The sequence below is a fragment of the Chelonia mydas genome, chromosome 1, assembly GCF_015237465.2.
Source record: "Chelonia mydas isolate rCheMyd1 chromosome 1, rCheMyd1.pri.v2, whole genome shotgun sequence".
NCBI lineage: Eukaryota > Metazoa > Chordata > Testudines > Cheloniidae > Chelonia > Chelonia mydas.
In genome coordinates, this window is record NC_057849.1 from 344,988,533 (window position 1) to 345,005,106 (window position 16,574).

At 64.3% G+C, this 16,574-nt stretch overlaps 1 protein-coding gene across 1 annotated transcript; it reads right to left on the reverse strand.

Moving 5' to 3' along the window:
- Window positions 1–458: 458 nt before the first annotated feature.
- On the reverse strand, window positions 459–15,927 carry ADM2 (adrenomedullin 2). Its single transcript, XM_037889476.2, has 3 exons — window positions 15,432–15,927; window positions 13,850–14,044; window positions 459–4,596 (listed from the first exon to the last, which is right to left on the reverse strand). Exons 2-3 carry the CDS (start codon window positions 13,963–13,965, stop codon window positions 4,227–4,229), a joined length of 486 nt encoding a protein of 161 aa, XP_037745404.1. The 5' UTR covers window positions 13,966–14,044; window positions 15,432–15,927; the 3' UTR covers window positions 459–4,226.
- Window positions 15,928–16,574: the final 647 nt, after the last annotated feature.

Consider the following 16,574-nt stretch of genomic DNA (forward strand, 5'->3'; position numbering starts at 1 on the left):
CTCTGGGGGGTCGTGACTCTGCGTCTGGGCACTTCTTGGCCAACTCTGCTGGTGACTGTCTGAGGGCTCCCAGACCGGAGGGGCCTGGCCTGCTCCAGAGCAGCTGGTGCCCCCTAAACGCAGCCTAGGGGGCACATTAACCCCAGCCATGGAGCGAGCCCTGTAACAACTGCCAGGCACCTTAGCCCCACAGCAGGCCATGGGTCTGCTCCCCCAAAGTAGCCCCCCAGGAAATGCCAGAGCCCGGGGCCTGGGGGTTGAGGCCAGCCTTGCCGACACTTGGGCGCACGAGATATGTGACCCATCTCCCGGGGCATCCCGACAGCGTGCGCTTGTCCCAGGCCCCGTGAGAACAAGGCCCTCGCCCGTTGAGTGCTTCAAACTCAACCTACTTTCTGTGCTGGCTGCAGGCTGACCTGCAAGGCCCCTGACAATCCCACCCCTGACACCCAGAACCCCCACCCCTGGGCAGCTGCCCCCAGGCCCACTGAAAATTTGGTGGCGGGAGGACCTATGTCCTAGCTGAGCTTCTGTCGCCCACCCCCCTCCTGATCCAATGTGAGAGAGATCCCACCCCTTTGTGTGGCGTGCACGTTGTCCGAGGTGCGGGGGGGGGGGGGGCACCTTTGAACCCTGTTCTACGCCCAGGCGTGCCATCGTTAAGCCGACCTAACCCCCTGGTGTAGACGTGGCTGGGGTGGTGGCAGAATTCTTCCGTCAACCTGGCAACCGCCTCTGCTGGGTGGATTAACTGCAGAGCTGGAAAAACCTCTTCCACCAGCGTAGGGTACGTCTACACTACGGCCACTGCAGCTCCATGGCTGTGCCGTGGTAGCCTCTGCGGGGCAAACTAGTCAGTAGACGGCATTACGCAGGAAATGCAGTGCTGTTATCTAACCCCTGCGCCAGGTTCCACCTCCTCAATTATGGGGCAGAGAAGAAACGGGAAAGGTCCAGAGAAGGGCCGCGAATGAAACTAGGAACAGGCACATAGGGGTCGGTCTGCGCCGGGGGAGAGGAGAGATGGGCTACGGGGTTGGAAAAGGAGAAGAGAGGTGAACAGACCCTGATGCAAAGAAGGCTGGTCAGGCTGCCTGCCCCAGCAGATATGAGCAACAAATGTAACATGGTAGAGAAAATGCCCTTAGCGGAGTATGATTCACTGTGGAACTTGCTGGTGCAGGAGACGGGGCAGATAGCACCAACCGTCACCCCTTGGACTTGTCTACAGTGAAACCAGCTGGAGTGGAAATTTCACAGGCCCTTGGTCCACCTGGAGCTCAGGTTCTGAGCTGATCCCAGCTGGGAGCAGGAGAAATGTGCCCTAGGATTGCAGAACCGAGCAGGTTGCCTGCCTTCCTCTGCAGCAGCCATTATCAGCCGTCGCTGGAGGCGGGGTTGGGGGCTGGATGGCCCCTCACCAGCCTGCTCTGCTAGGGATGCTGAGCCGAGAGACCAGCTGAGCGCACCTCCCCAGGCTCTGACCAGCTCACCAGGAAGGTGCCAGCTCCCGACAGGTTCGGGGCAGCTCCTCTCAGCTCACCCAGGGCAGACTCTCCGCCTGTCCTGGAGCCTGGTGAGGGTCTCAGCCGGATTTGTCTGGGAGATGCCCCATGGCAGGGTGGGGTGGCAGCGCCCCCTCCCACAGCTGACCCCAGGGAAGGACCCTGAAGCAAGGCAGGGCTGGGACGTGGAACGGTGCCACGGCCTTGCATAGCCAGAGTCCAGGGGAGACAGGGCCCGGGTGGGCGATGGCTTGAAGTCCGAGTGACGAAGCAAGAGGAAAAGCAAACAAAGCAGCAGCGACCAGGGGCCGCGTCCCCCGGGCCCAGCTCCCCGTGTTTGCAGAGCAATTCCGCCATGGCCTGTAATTAGTGGTGAGTCCTGAGGCCCCCCGGCTAATCCCCAAGGAGAGTCCTGGCTCCCAGGAAAGGCCACGGAGCTCTGACCTAGGAGGACACCCGCCTTTCTCAACTCAGCGCCATCCGCCCCCCAGAAACACCCCGCACTGCGTGGCCGGTGGCCCCTGGCCAAGGCTCAGCCCGGGGCCGAGCCAGCTGAGGGAGACTGAGCCACGCTGCACAATGCGGGGCATGTGGGGGAAGGTGGCGCTCGGACCCCGCCCCAGCCAGCAGCACCCACCGTCCTGCTCCAAGCGGCCTGCCGTGCTCCCTGGGGTCCTCCCGCCCACTGGGGAACGGCGGGGTTCAGGGGAGACGCCCTCCTGGTGCTGGGGCGCAGGCTGTCATGGGGTGCTGCTGGCCGCGGGAGCTGGGGAAGGGCCATTGTAAGCCCTGGGTGGGGGGTACCGCAGGCCCTGACGCAGCGGCGCTAGGGACTGGGGACCCGGCTGCCCTGCGGACCAGCAGAGCGGCCCCCAGTGCCTTGCCGTGGCCTGTTGCAGGGAAGCTGCTGACTCAGGGGCTGAGGACGCCGGGGCTCGGCCCAGCACTGTCTGCTCCACTGAGCACTGGCACAAGTCCCCACCCCTGCTTCCGTCAGCAGGACTGAGCACGGCCCGGGTGCCCCTTGGACCCAGGGTCGCCATCCTGCTCTCTGCTCGGGGGGCCAGGCCCCAGCTGCCTGTGCCACTGCCCGCCGGCACTGGTCATGGGCCTGCCAGGGACACGTCCTCCCCACCCAGCCCGAGCCCTGGCCCCTTGGGGCTCGGGCTGGGGCTTGGGGAACCCTCTCCCTGGATTCCCCACCCACAGCAGGGACTCCTTCTTGGGGACTGATGCTTATTCTGTAGCCCTATATATGCCAGGGGCAGCTCTGCCCCCGGGCATCCCTTGTGCCCACGGTGGAATCCCGCCATGGCGCTGCTCCAGGCCCACCAGTCCCACCCAAGCTCCTGACTCTTAGAAGAGGTTGGGGCACCCCAGAGTTCGCACCACCGCAGGCCAGGGGCCTCTCCGCCTAGTGCTGCCCCCTAGGGGTGACTCTAGGCAAGGCCCCGGAGCCAGCTGTGCCCCAGTCCTGTTCAATGGCCGCTCGCTCTCTGTCTCTCTCTCTGGCCTGTGGAGGAACTGGCCCAAACCCCAGCCCCAGCTCTGCTCTGACCTGGCTCAGGCGCCTCCCTCGGCGCCTGTGAGCGGGACACAGCGGGGAGCTAGTTACCCATTAGCGGGAGGTGGCTGCGCTCTGGCAGCCAGCCCGGCCTCGTGATGGACCCCGGCAGGCCAGTGAAGCAGGCCAGACTGCGGGGGGCATCTGGCAAGGCACAGCTGGGACCCTGCAGCCTGCATTCTCCTGCATGCCAACCTGAGGGATCCCAAAGCACTTCATGGACTGCAGGCTAAGTCCTGCCCTGGGTTATGCCACTGGGTCCACAGAGACCTCTCCACCCAGCACTGACATGCAGCCACCTCTGAGGTGGAGCACAGCAGCTGCCTGACAGCGTCCAGCAATGCTACAGCAGAGGCCGTGAAGGGGGAAGCACAGATCCAATCAACAGAAGAGAATTTGGGGAGGTGGAAAGCAATTCCCAGAGTTGGCACATGCCCAGGACGCCCTGAGCATTATGAAAAGGGCATGGGGAATCTTTCTTGCCCATGGGGGTCAATCTTCAGCTTCACCTCTCTCAATTTGGGGAACATTTGGCTCCTGGAATGAGTGGCTGGGCTCCGGGGAAATACCCCACCCCATATACCATGGGACCCCTGCTAGCCACATGGCCTCCCACATCCAGATGTGGGGGGCATATGGGCAGAGACAGCCAACATCTCCTTCCTCTCCTACATCATTGCCCTTCTCCTGATCCATAGTGGGGCAGGGTTTGCTCCTCCCACACTGGCCACACTGCCCCCCTCTTCCCTCAGGACTCTGCATCTCTACCCTCTGACACCTGCCGGACTGGCTGTGTCCTGCCCCACAACCCCATGCCCTTCCTTTAGGGCAGAGCCACTGGCATCCTCTATGCATTATCTGGCGGGCTGGAAACCTACTGCCCCTCCCCGTGTCTAGGCCAACCCCTGCAGCCATGGGGTCTGCAATCTCTGCACTGGGGGGCAGCTGTCCCCTTGTACTGGGTGCCCAAGGTCCCAGCCAGCGCTGCATGGTACCAGAAGACACAGCAAATGGGGGTTTGGCTCTGGAAGCACTTTAGTAAAGGCTCCTACACAATGTATGGGGGGGCGTGACCACCCCCTGGCAGCACATGGGGCGAGGTCTCGGCCCGAAGCAATCCAGTCCCACGTGCTCGCACCCCACGGTGGCCCCCTCCTTCATCCATAGCTGTGGGGACTGTTGGGGTTCATGGGCGACGAGTCCTGGCGGCCCGACTGGCCCATCAGCTGCCAGAGGCGATGCCCGAGGTTCTGTACCTGGCAGGTGCCCAGTACGCAGCCCACGCGCATCAGGTGGGCGTGGTGGCGGCGTGGGGCCGCGTGGCGCTTGGCACGCCAGGGGCCAGTCAGTGAGCGTCGCGCTCTGCCTTTGGGGCTGGCCACGGGCTGCAGCAGGGTGGCTGGGGTCCCCCCGGGCTGCTCCCGGTCCAGCTGAGCTCTCGCAGTGCCAGCCCGGAGCAGCTCCACCGTCCTCCTCCTCAGGGGCTGATTCCCCAGCGGCGTGGCGGGTCTCCTGTCCGGGGGCTCCCTGCACCGGAAAAACGCAAAGGTCAGGATGACGGCCTGGCTCGGCCCACCTATATCCCTTCAGGTGTGCAAGAGGGTCGGAGGGAGGCTGGTGCATGGGCCCTGGGAGTGGGCATGGCTGGGTGGAGCTGGGGCCTGTGTCCTGCGCCACCCCAGTGCTGCGCGTGCCATGTGCGACAGTGACCGTGCAAAGGAACAGTCGTGGCGGGGTGGAGGTGAGGGGGCACTTGTGGCTCTGCGGGCACGGCGTGTGTTTGAGCATGACTGTGGGCTGGGGCCGCGCTAAGCCCCCTCACTAACACCTCAAGCCCAGGGGGATGGAGAAACCAAGGGCCTGATTCTGATCTCATGCCCATGTCGCCTCATGGACCTTCGTGGCATCACTCCCGGTTTGCGTTGGTGGAAGTCTGGGCACTGCTGCAAGGAAGCTCACCGTGCTGAAGTCAGACCCAAGCATGGGGGGGGGGGCAGTCTCTCCCAGCTCACCAAGCCCCATGGAGCAAGTCCCAGGGCACAGAGCTGCTTTTCGGGTGGATTGGGTCGATGGCTGCAGCGTGGAAGCCGAGGGCCGTGGTGTGGGCTGCGGGGGCACCCTAGCCCCCAGAACGGTCCCCAGGGCCCTGGGATCAAGGTCCTGGGCAGCACAAACCGGCTTTGGCCACAGCCCCAGCCCTCCAGGGACCACTCCAGCCGGGCTTTTCCCCTCCTCTAAGAACTGTCCACCTCCCGTCCCCCGAGAGCGGCCTGCTCTGTAATCAGCCAAGCTGGGCTGCCTTTCCCAGGCAGGGATCCCAGTGACCCTGACCCGGGCACCCTTCCAGAGGGGCCTCCGCTGCCCGGCAGAGAGGCGAGGAAGGCAGGGCTAGACACAGGCAGCTTTGGGGGTGTCGGTCCACAGCTGATGGCCCGTCCCCCAGAGGTCTGGGGAACAGCCACACACAGAGTCCCCGGCTCTGGCCCCCCTCTCCCTGCAGCACCTGGCGACTTCAGTGCTCAGCCTCCGTGTAACACAGGCCAGTCCGTCTGGCAGTATTGGCCTTAAGAAGCTCTAAGGGGCAATCCCTGGGAACCGCCCCTTCCCCACCTCCCAGGCCTGCTGCGAGGCTGTGAATGTTTGTGCAGGGCTCTGAAGCCCAGTATCACTGGGCGAGCCGGATCCCTGATGGTGGTAACCGCCTACAAACACAGCAAGGGCGGAGAGGTCGAGGCTGGGAGCCCGAGAGTGGAGCCATAGCATGGAGTTCCTAGGCGGAGTGTCAGGGGCCAATTCCCTGATCCGGAAGCCCCGTTGCTTGGTGCAGTTTGGATCAGACTGGACCAAACCCTGGAGACTTGACCGCAGGGGCCGTGGCTGGGACCTCCCTGGCTTCTCTCGTTCTCAGCTGGGCCCAGTGGCATGGCCCGTGTCCCAAGGGCTCTGCCGGTCTCGCAGTGGCTCCCGGAGGCAGGGCCAGCGGCTCATCCCCTGCCCAGCCGCACTGAGAGATGTTCGGCTTTTGCCCAGCCGCAGATGCTGCCCACATACTCTCTCCCTCAGCAGACCCTGACTGAGGTCTGGCAGTGACACAACAAGCCCTTTGAGATAGATCCCGCAGCGGGCAGCGGCCGATGGAACCAGCCCCCAGCTTTCCAAGGAGCAGATGAGCCAGCCTGGCCTACAACGCTCCACAGCCTACGGGGGGGCTTCCTTCAGGAGGCCGGGAGGGGACGGAGGTGGGATTCCAGGCAAAAGGGAGAGAAATCTGCTACATCGAGAAAATGCATGCTGTGAAATTATAGAAAGAACTGCTGGGGCACTGCTGCAAGGAAGCTCACAGCACCAGCAACAGGCACAGAACTAGCAGGGCACTGCTGCAGGGAAGCTCACAGCGCCGGGACCTGAACTAGCAGGGCACTGCTGCAGGGAAGATCCCAGTGCCGGGACCTGAACTAGCAGGGCACTGCTGCAGGGAAGCTCCCAGCGCCGGGACCAGAACTAGCAGGGCACTGCTGCAGGGAAGCTCACAGCGCCGGGACCTGAACTAGCAGGGCACTGCTGCAGGGAAGCTCCCAGCGCCGGGACCTGAACTAGCAGGGCACTGCTGCAGGGAAGCTCCCAGCACCGGGACCTGAACTAGCAGGGCACTGCTGCAGGGAAGCTCCCAGCGCCGGGACCTGAACTAGCAGGGCACTGCTGCAGGGAAGCTCCCAGCGCCGGGACCAGAACTAGGCACTGCTGCCGGGCGGGCTGGAAGGCCGGCAGCTGAAAGGAGGAGGAGGGGCGCGGAGGGGAGGGAAGGAATCCAGAGCAGGCGCGGGGGCAGGGAATCCCTACAGCAGCAGGCACGTGAGGCCGCAGGGTGTGGGAGCCAGGCGGAGGAGCAGCTACCTGCCGTGGCACACGTACTCCCCGGAGTCACTTAGGGCCGGCAGGGAGGTGCACGCGCTGCATCAAAGGCCCTTCTCCCACAGACATGCCAGTTCTGGCTCCTCCAGACAAGCCAAGCCAGAGCCTCGCCTCCGAAGCGTCACGATTCCACCAGGCGGCTGGGAGCCGCAGGGCCTGGGTGCCCGCTCTCTGCCTCTGCAAACGCCGGCCCGCAGCTGGCGACTCATGCATGCCGCTGGCCTCTGCCAGGGCCGCCCTGCCACGTCCCTGCCTGCCGGGCCCCCGCTCCTCTGGGAGCCGCATGCTACGTGCCACACGCAGCATGGAGCCGCGCAGCATGGAGCCTTTACCTCTGGGAAAACTCTCCCTGGCGTCCGCCTCTCCCGGGCTCCGGGCCTCCCGAAGACCACAGGCCACAACATGGGGCCCTCCGGCTTCCCCTACGCACACGGAGCTCCTGAGCGCTCCCCGAGCTCCCGCAAACCGTACTCCCCCCCAGCGCCCCTAAAACCCAACCCCTCAGCCCAGCTCGCCAGCCAGGGGCTGGGCAGCCTGCCCCACGGGGGAGAGTGTTCCCAAGCGGGGGGCTCTCCTGCCAGCAGCTCCCTCCTGTATGTCCCGGGGGGCCCCGGTGCCCACCGCTGCAGCAGGAGCTGGCTCTGAGGTAGGTAGGATTGCTGTATTGGGCCAAACCAGCCCTGAGCCTTCTGGGAAGGGTCTGGGGATCTCCGGTGCCACCGAGCTCAGGTCCTCGCCCCTGGCACTGGCTTAGCTTGGGGAGGCGAAGTGTGCGGGCGTGAGCGTGCAGACCCAGGGACCCGGGGGAAGAGCCCACCCCAAAGCCCCTGATGACAGGCCAGAGGGACTGGAGATGGGCTCAGGGAAGCGCACGTCAAACAGGGGAGATTGTGGCAGAGCAGCAAACAGAGCCTGGCTCAGTTGCCCCCCAGGCCAGGACCTTAACCACAAGGCCAGGCTGTCTAGTGACACCTGGGCTGGGCCCTGCCCTGCTGCCCCCCCCGCCAAGCCAGCGTTTCAGGGTCACTTCCCCAGAGGAACCTCCCAGCGGGTGCTGACTCAGGGGCGTGCCAATAGTTCTGCCTTTTCCACAATGGGGCAGGGTTTCACGTGCACCCACACCTACACGCACACACCACATGCACCCTCTCGTGCACCCACGCCTGTGTGCACACACCCAGTGCACCTGTCCCTGCATGCACACAGCCACGTGTACCCACGCCTGCATACACACATCCACGTGCACCAACATCCACATGCACCCACCCACATGCGTCCATCCCAGCATACACACACTCATGTGCACCCATCCCTGCATGCACACACACCACATACACCCTCTCGTGCACCCACGCCTGCATACACACACCCACGTGCACCCATCCCTGCATGCACACACACCACATACACCCTCTCGTGCACACGCCTGCATGCACACACCCACGTGCACCCATCCCTGCATGCACACACACCACATACACCCTCTCATGCACCCATGCCTGCATACACACACCCACGTGCACCCGTCCCTGCATGCACACACACCACATACACCCTCTCGTGCACCCACGCCTGCATGCACACACCCACGTGCACCCGTCCCTGCATGCACACACACCACATACACCCTCTTGTGCACCCACACCTGCATGCACACACCCACATGCACCCTCTCATGCACCCACGCCTGCATACACACAGCCACGTGCACCCGTCCCTGCATGCACACACACCACATACACCCTCTCGTGCACCCACGCCTGCATGCACACACCCACGTGCACCCGTCCCTGCATGCACACACACCACATACACCCTCTTGTGCACCCACACCTGCATGCACACACCCACATGCACCCTCTCGTGCACCCACGCCTGCATACACACACCCACGTGCACCCGTCCCTGCATGCACACACACCACATACACCCTCTCGTGCACCCACGCCTGCATGCACACACCCTCTTGTGCACCCGTCCCTGCATGCACACACACCACATACACCCTCTCGCGCACCCACACCTGCATACACACACCCACGTGCACCCATCCCTGCATGCACACACACCACATACACCCTCTTGTGCACCCACACCTGCATGCACACACCCATGTGCACCCGTCCCTGCATGCACACACACCACATACACCCTCTCGCGCACCCACACCTGCATACACACACCCACGTGCACCTGTCCCTGTATCCACACACACCACATGCACCCTCTCGTGCACCCACACCTGCATGCACACACACCACATACACCCTCTCGTGCACCCACACCTGCATGCACACACCCACCTGTACACGTCCCTGCATGCACACAACCACGTGCACCCTCTCACGCCCCCACCTACCCATGGCTGCACACACAGTCCCTCGTGCCAACCTGCATGTGTCCACCAGTCCACCCACATACACCCACACCTACATTCACATCCCCACACACCAACCTGCCCAGGCCTCACCTGTCCATCCCCACCACGGCACCTCCCTGTGTGCCGACACACCCCATAGCACGTCCACACACCTGCCTGTGCCCACCCAGCCCCTCCCATACGTGTCTCCCCAGCTCCCTCTAACTCCTCTGTCCGGACGTTGGCGCCTCGCCTGACTGCGGCGCTCTATGGGTCTGGGGAGGAGCATTTCGAAAGGGTGGAGGTGCTGACTCGCACAGCCCTCTGGGAGCCATCACAGCGGGTCAGGTCGGGGCTGTGCACGCAGCGCGGACAGACCCACCCGGAAGAGACCTCCGCCCAGGAGCTGCAATGTGAGCCCCCTGCCGGAGCCCAGAGGGCTCTTTGGCTGAGAGTAGGGGGGTCACTCCCAAGGCAGAGGCTGTGATTTGAAGGGGGCGGGCAGGGAAGCAGAGGCCTGGCTACGGAAAGCCAGGCGCAGGACGCTCAGACACAGGCCAGGCTGACAGTGTCCAGACAAGAGTGTCAGACAGGCCTTCCCTATTAGGCTTCCCCCAGGAACGGCCCCCGGGGGGCAAGGAACAACCAGAGAAATTCCTACAGCCCCTGAGACAGAAACCCTCGCCCTGGGCCGGATCCTCAGCCTTGGTCTTCGGTTTCTCCCGAATGCTGCCTGGGGTTTAGGCAGCGGTGCCTGGCGCCCCGTCGATGCATGGACAACTCGGGGCACTGGACCGTGTCCCCAGCCCACAGGCTCTGTCTGGCACAGCGCCCCTTGCTGCGCAGCCCCGTGGCCACTTATGCCACTGGGTGATTAATATAAACATTAAAAACGCCCTTCGCTGGATTTCCGTACGATTCGTACTGATGTGGAGTTCCCCTTCCATTCCCTGGGCTGGCTTCTCTTCCGCCCGCCCGCCCCATCTCCACTCCTCACTCTCCTGGCCCTTCCTGAATGTCTAGCCTGGTGGATTAGCTCGATTAGACTCAAGGGCAAGGGAGCCCGCGCTGCGTGTGGCTGTGAGTCTCTTTCCTCTTGCTGTGAGGTGCACGCCGGCCGCGTCAGCAGCCAGAGCTAGGGGAGGGAAAGCAGGTTTATTGCTGCCCGTAATTGCTGATGGCTTAGCACGTTGCAGACACGCAGCACCCTAAACCTCAGCGTGACGCTCCCTGCAACCAGAAATGTTGCAACCAGGCAGGGCCCGGGCTGCTGGCCCAGACCACTGGAGACAGGACTTGTACTGCAAGGGCACCCAGAGTGGGCACTGCCCACAGGCGGGCTGAGAACTTGTGTTGCCTTGTGCGTGTGCGTAGGCTGCAGCGGTCCTGGATCATAGCACACGCAGGGGCTGCAGCTGCCAGTCCGCCTGTGACCTGAAAGTCCACACCTGCCTTTTTGGCCCTGGGATTACAGGGCAGTTAGGAACGTCCATCCCCCCGTGCAGCCCCGCACTGCTCCTACGCTGGGCTGTGGGCAGCAGGGCCAGGGCAGCACCTGGCAGCAAGGCCCCCCGGGGGGCTCTGTGGGAGGAGTCAGCGCCACCCTTGCAGGGGAAGCTGGCGGGCAGAGGACGCTGTGCCGCAGCCTGGCGCTCCCTGCCGGTGCGGGATGCCGGGCGTTGTCTGCTCAGGGCAGCATTTCACAGTCATGCTCCAAACCTCCCCACTACGTCCAGGGCCGCCTCCTCCTGGAGAAACTTCCCTTGGCCACAGCCCCTTGTCCTGTTCCTCCTGGCGCGGTGCCACAGACTACTCCTGTCCTAGCACCCCCCGTGCTCACACGAGACAGCGTCACACCCCTGTGGGTCAGCTGCTTCCCCCCGCCCCCCCGTGCAGGACACGCAGGGCTGGCTCAGCCTTCGCCCCCAACAGGAGCTCTGTCCCGTCCCAACAGAAGCAGCCGCTCATACAGAGCCAAGTGAAAATGAATCAAGCCAAGGAGCCCAGCCAAGGACTCACCGCACCAGGGCCCCTCTGCACTGCAGCCCCTCACCCTCCCCCCAGCCCCACTAGCCCTTATGACCCTAGTACAGGGGTGCAGCCGCAGAGGAACGGGGCGGGGTTCACAAGCGGAGGGAGCAATAGGGCATTGCTAGGAACACATGTGCACGCGCGTGCAAACCCAGGGGCTGGGGCTGCGGCAGTCGCTTTCCCACAGGCGGGTGAGAAGGCAGCAGCTGCATCCTGCATGCACTGGGGTCCGGAGGGCCGGGACAAGGGCGGACAATCTGGAGGGAGGGTTTTTAGGTGGGGGAAGCGGAGGGAGCTAGGGCAGGCACCAGCAGCAAAGGGGTGGGGGGGGGGGTATCAATATACTGCATCCCAGGGGACGGATCACTCGATAATTGCCCTGGTCTTTTCCTCTGACGTGCCTGGTGCCAGCCACTGTCCGAGACAGGTTCCGGGCCCCAAAGGACCACTGGTCTGGCCCAGTATGGCCCCTCTTATGCACTCCCAGCAACCACGCCACCTTGTGGCCAGTTACATGGGTGCATGCTGAATATTCCCCCTGGATCCCAGAGAGGAGACAACCCCATCTCTCCTGCCCCAAAGTGGGAGGCTGCTCTGCCCAAAGGAGAGCCCTGGTGGCCCCTCCCCCCATGCCCCTCCCATGAGAGACCAATCAAAACTATGGCTCCAAAGCCTCCGTGGAGCAGACCAGAGCGGAGAGTCTGAGTGTGAAGCTACGGGCCGGGGACCGCTCGCCTGCTGAGCTGACGGGGAGAGGCCCATGCTGCTCAGGGAGCTGCCCAGAGAAGGGACCCTGGTTTGAATCCCCGCCCACTTTTCTGCCAGAAGGCAGATATCACAAGTGACCCCAGCACAGACAGGCCCCAGCCCCCCGACACACCAGGCTGAGCCGCTGTCCTCTGTGATCAGCACACCCTGAATCTCCTAGGGGCTGGCACACACCATCTGTTCGCCAAGCTCATCATCACTAGCAGCTTCTGTTCATAACGTGCTCTGAGATCTACTGCTGAAAAGCCCCGTCTGGGGGCTAGCTGTTCTTATGTGAGACGTTCCCAGCTCGCTCATAAACATTCATTCCTTATTTGACCTCTCAACACCTGGGGGAGTTGACTAAGTACCTTTGTCCTATTTCATGCCTGGGAAAACTGCAGGATGGAGGCATAACAACTCAGCTCAGGTCACACCGCCAGGGAGTGGCAGAGTCTGGAATAGAACCCAGGGCCCCCAGTTGCAGGATCGAACCACTGGACAATTCTCCCTGCCTAGCTGCTCAGCAGGGCTGGGCAGACACAGGGAACCTGCCAGTCCCCATAAGCGCTGTTGCACCCAGCCAGGTAATGGGAACTGCCCACCTTATCTCTAATATCCTGGGACTCCCACAGCTACATCCACACTGCCATGGTGTAAAGGCAGCCTGCATCCATGACACAGGCACAGGCCAGTCCCCACCACCAAGCCCCCACCAGCACATTCCCTCCCTCCCACCCCCCCCGGCAGCGGAGCCACATGACAAGGCCACAGTGTCTCTGAGACTCCCCGGCCAGGAGGCCACGTAGCCAACCTGCTGTGAACACAAAGGCCCTTCTGTTCCAGGGAAGGGGAGTCCCTCCTCGCCCCATCCCATGCACCAGCACGCAGGGCAATCAGGACGCGCTGGCTGCAGGTTGCAGAGCACGTCCTGGGCTAGCCTAGAACAACACTGAAGCCTGGTCACGGTGGTTTGCTAAGCTAGCCAGGGCTCTGCTCTGAACGGGATGCACCACCTGGGCCATGCCCAGGCCTTACGAAGGGAGATCTCCAGGGAGCCAGCCAAAAGAAGAGAGAGAGGGACCCAGAATGTGCTTCATGACCTTGGTGGGCATCTTTGTAATGTCTCCCTGGCTTCTCAGTAACACCGAGGGCCCTATGGAAAGGCCCCACTTGCTACACAGCCCCCAGCTGCAGTGTGACAGCGGGTGAGAGGGAGAGAAGGGCCTTGTGGCCCCACCTCTACTGCCCCTCTCTCCTCTCCCACCCTCCCCAACACAGGCTTGGCTAATCCAGTGTCAGAGCCAAAAGAGAAGGAGCTGAACCTCCCCTGATTAAATCCAGGCCAGGCAGGGGACCAGGCAGGGATACCAGGGCCATCACAGGGGCCATTACTTTCCCGGGCAAGGAAGCACCAATTTGGGGGGCCCAGCTTGGGAGCCCTGGCCCAGATTTTCACACCCACAGCTCCAAGGGGAGACAGAGTCCCATGGCAGCCAAGGGAGCACAGGGCCCTCTGGGGATCAGGCCCAAGGGGCAACCTGCATCAGTGGCCATTAGCCCTGCTCAGCCTCTCTCCCCCGGGAGGCTCCGACAGACCCCGAACTGCAAGGCCCCTGGATCTGGAGCCTGGACCCTTGCAGCAGGTGGTGGTGGGACGGGGCGGGGGGCGGTGTCAGGAGTGGCCGAGGCCGGGGGACCAGGAGACGGGCAGCCGCGGTCGGCGCTTACCTGTGTTTAGGCAGCAGCAGGGTGCGGCCCACGGGCAGGGGCAGGGAGCCCGGCAGCTGCAGCAGACACAGCGTCAGGCTGATGCAACCCAGCGCGACTCGAGGCACAGATTTCATGCCAGCCGGGCTGGGAGATCCTGGTGGCGGGCGGGGAATCCCGGATGCCCGGGGACTGCAGGTGAAGCGGATCCGGAGGCTGGAAAAGAAGAGCGAGAAGCACTGAGCGCTGCACAGAGGGGCCCCGGGGGGCGGAGGGCGCCAGCTCGACGTACGGAGCTGTTGGCGCAAACATAGGAGGGGAGCGAGTCCCATGGGGGTTCGCTGGATTCCCCTCGTCCCGGGCAGCCGGCTCCCTACAGCCAGACCCTGGAGAGCGCCCGGCTCCCGGAAACCTCCCTTCGCTCCCCGGCAGCGCCACGGGCTCCCCGCGCCCCTCGGGGCTCCCCGCGCCCCCCTGCCCCTGGAGCGCTCCGGGCTCCCCGCGCCCCTCGGGGCTCCCCGCGCCCCCCTGCCCCTGGAGCGCTCCGGGCTCCCCGCGCCCCCCTGTCCCTGGAGCGCTCTGGGCTCCCCGCGCCCCTCGGGGCTCCCCGCGCCCCCTGCTCCTGGAGCGCTCCGGGCTCCCCGCGTCCCCCTGTCCCTGGAGCGCTCCGAGCTCCCCGCGCCCCTCGGGGCTCCCCGCGCCCCCTGCTCCTGGAGCGCTCCGGGCTCCCCGCGCCCCTCGGGGCTCCCCGCGCCCCCCTGCCCCTGGGGCGCTCCGGGCTCCCCGCGCCCCCCTGTCCCTGGAGCGCTCTGGGCTCCCCGCGCCCCTCGGGGCTCCCCGCGCCCCCCTGCCCCTGGAGCGCTCCGGGCTCCCCGCGTCCCCCCTGCCCCTGGAGCGCTCCGGGCTCCCCGCGTCCCCCCTGCCCCTGGAGCGCTCCCGGCTCCCCGCGTCCCCCCTGCCCCTGGAGCGCTCCCGGCTCCCCGCGCCCCTCGGGGCTCCCCGCGCCCCCCTGCCCCTGGAGCGCTCCGGGCTCCCCGCGTCCCCCCTGCCCCTGGAGCGCTCCGGGCTCCCCGCGCCCCTCGGGGCTCCCCGCGCCCCCCTGCCCCTGGAGCGCTCCGGGCTCCCCGCGCCCCTCGGGGCTCCCCGCGCCCCCTGCTCCTGGAGCGTTCCGAGATCCCCGCGCCCCCCTGTCCCTGGAGCGCTCCGAGATCCCCGCGCCCCCCTGTCCCTGGAGCGCTCCGGGCTCCCTGCGCCCCCCTGTCCCTGGAGCGCTCCGAGATCCCCGCGCCCCCCTGTCCCTGGAGCGCTCCGGGCTCCCTGCGCCCCCCTGTCCCTGGAGCGCTCCGAGATCCCCGCCCCCAGCCCCTGGAGCGCTCTGAGATCCTGTTTCCCTGGAGCGCTCCGAGCTCCTCTGTCCCTAACTCAGCGGAGAGACTGGGCTGCTGGGAAGTTTCTGATGTCCCCGGGATCCCAGTTCTGGAGCCCCGGTCGGTCCAGTCCCTGATTCTCCGCCAGCTGCCGGATACCCAAAGCCTTTCCCCTTTCCAGTCCTTATGTCCCTGCCCGGGGCAGGTTTGGGAGCCCGGGGCGGGCGGTTCTGTACCTGAGCTCTGGGTCGCGGCTCTGGAGTTCTGGTCCCGGGCTCTGCAACGTGCCCGGGTCTGGAGCCCGAGGCGGGGTCAGTTCTGTGCCCGGTCAGCTGCAAGCGTTCAGCTGCGTCCCTCAGTCTGTGCGCGGTCTCGGTCCGGTTTCACCCGTGGATTCTGCCGGGTACCTGCTTGGTCCTGTCCCTGATTTCCTGTCCGGACCCGGTTCCGGGAGGGGCAGTGTTCCGCCCCTAGGCTTTGTCCTGGCTCTCCTTCTGGAGAGATTCGGATTTGCCCCAGTATTCGGTGTCTGGTTGGTCCTGTCCCCGGTGTGGTTCCGATCTGCGCCGGCTTTCTCGTCTGGGTCCCGGGAAGGTTCTGCGCCTGGATTCTGGCCCGAACTGCCGCGGGAGGGTGCTGAGGGATGGGGGACCCCTGTCCCGCTGGGCTCAATCTGGCGCGGTCTGTCGGAGTCTGTGTCTCTCGGCCAGGATCCCAGGTTAAATATTCCCCTGGCGTCCTGTTAGCCGGGAGGAGCTGGGCTGGGCTTCCCGTCCCAGCCCAGCCTCTGCGCCGGGGGAGGGAGGGCAGCCCGGCCGGGCCCGGCCCCTGCCTGGAATTCCGGCTGCGCCCCGGCCCCGGCCCAGAACACCTGCCCCGAACCCGCCACAGACCTGCACTGCAAAGCCCAACCCTCCCCGCCCCACACAGCCCGGCTGCTCCCCACAGCGAGAGCAGCCCCGAGACCCCAGCCTTCCTCTGACAGCTCGCCCTCAGGGACACTGGGGGGTGTACAGGGAGAGGGAGAGAGAGAGATGGGTATGTGGAGATTAGATAGATAGATAGATAGATAGATAGATGGGGTGGATGGGGTGGATGGGGATAGATAGATAGATAGATAGATAGATAGATAGATAGATAGATAGATAGATAGAGGGGTGGATGGGGATAGATAGATAGATAGATAGATAGATAGATAGATAGATAGATAGATAGATAGATAGAAGGGGTGAATGGGGATAGATAGATAGATAGATAGATAGATAGATAGATAGATAGATAGAGGGGTGGATGGGGATAGATAGATAGATAGATAGATAGATAGATAGATAGATAGATAGATAGATAGATAGATAGATAGAGGGGTGGATGGGGATAGA

Excerpts from the sequence above, each read along its gene's own strand:
- ADM2 (XM_037889476.2), bottom strand. The coding sequence starts at position 13,965 with ATGAAATCTGTGCCTCGAGTCGCGCTGGGTTGCATCAGCCTGACGCTG. Across the intron at positions 4,597-13,849 it reads CTGCTGCTGCCTAAACACAG|GGAGCCCCCGGACAGGAGAC; the intron begins GTAAGCGCCGAC and ends TTTCCGGTGCAG.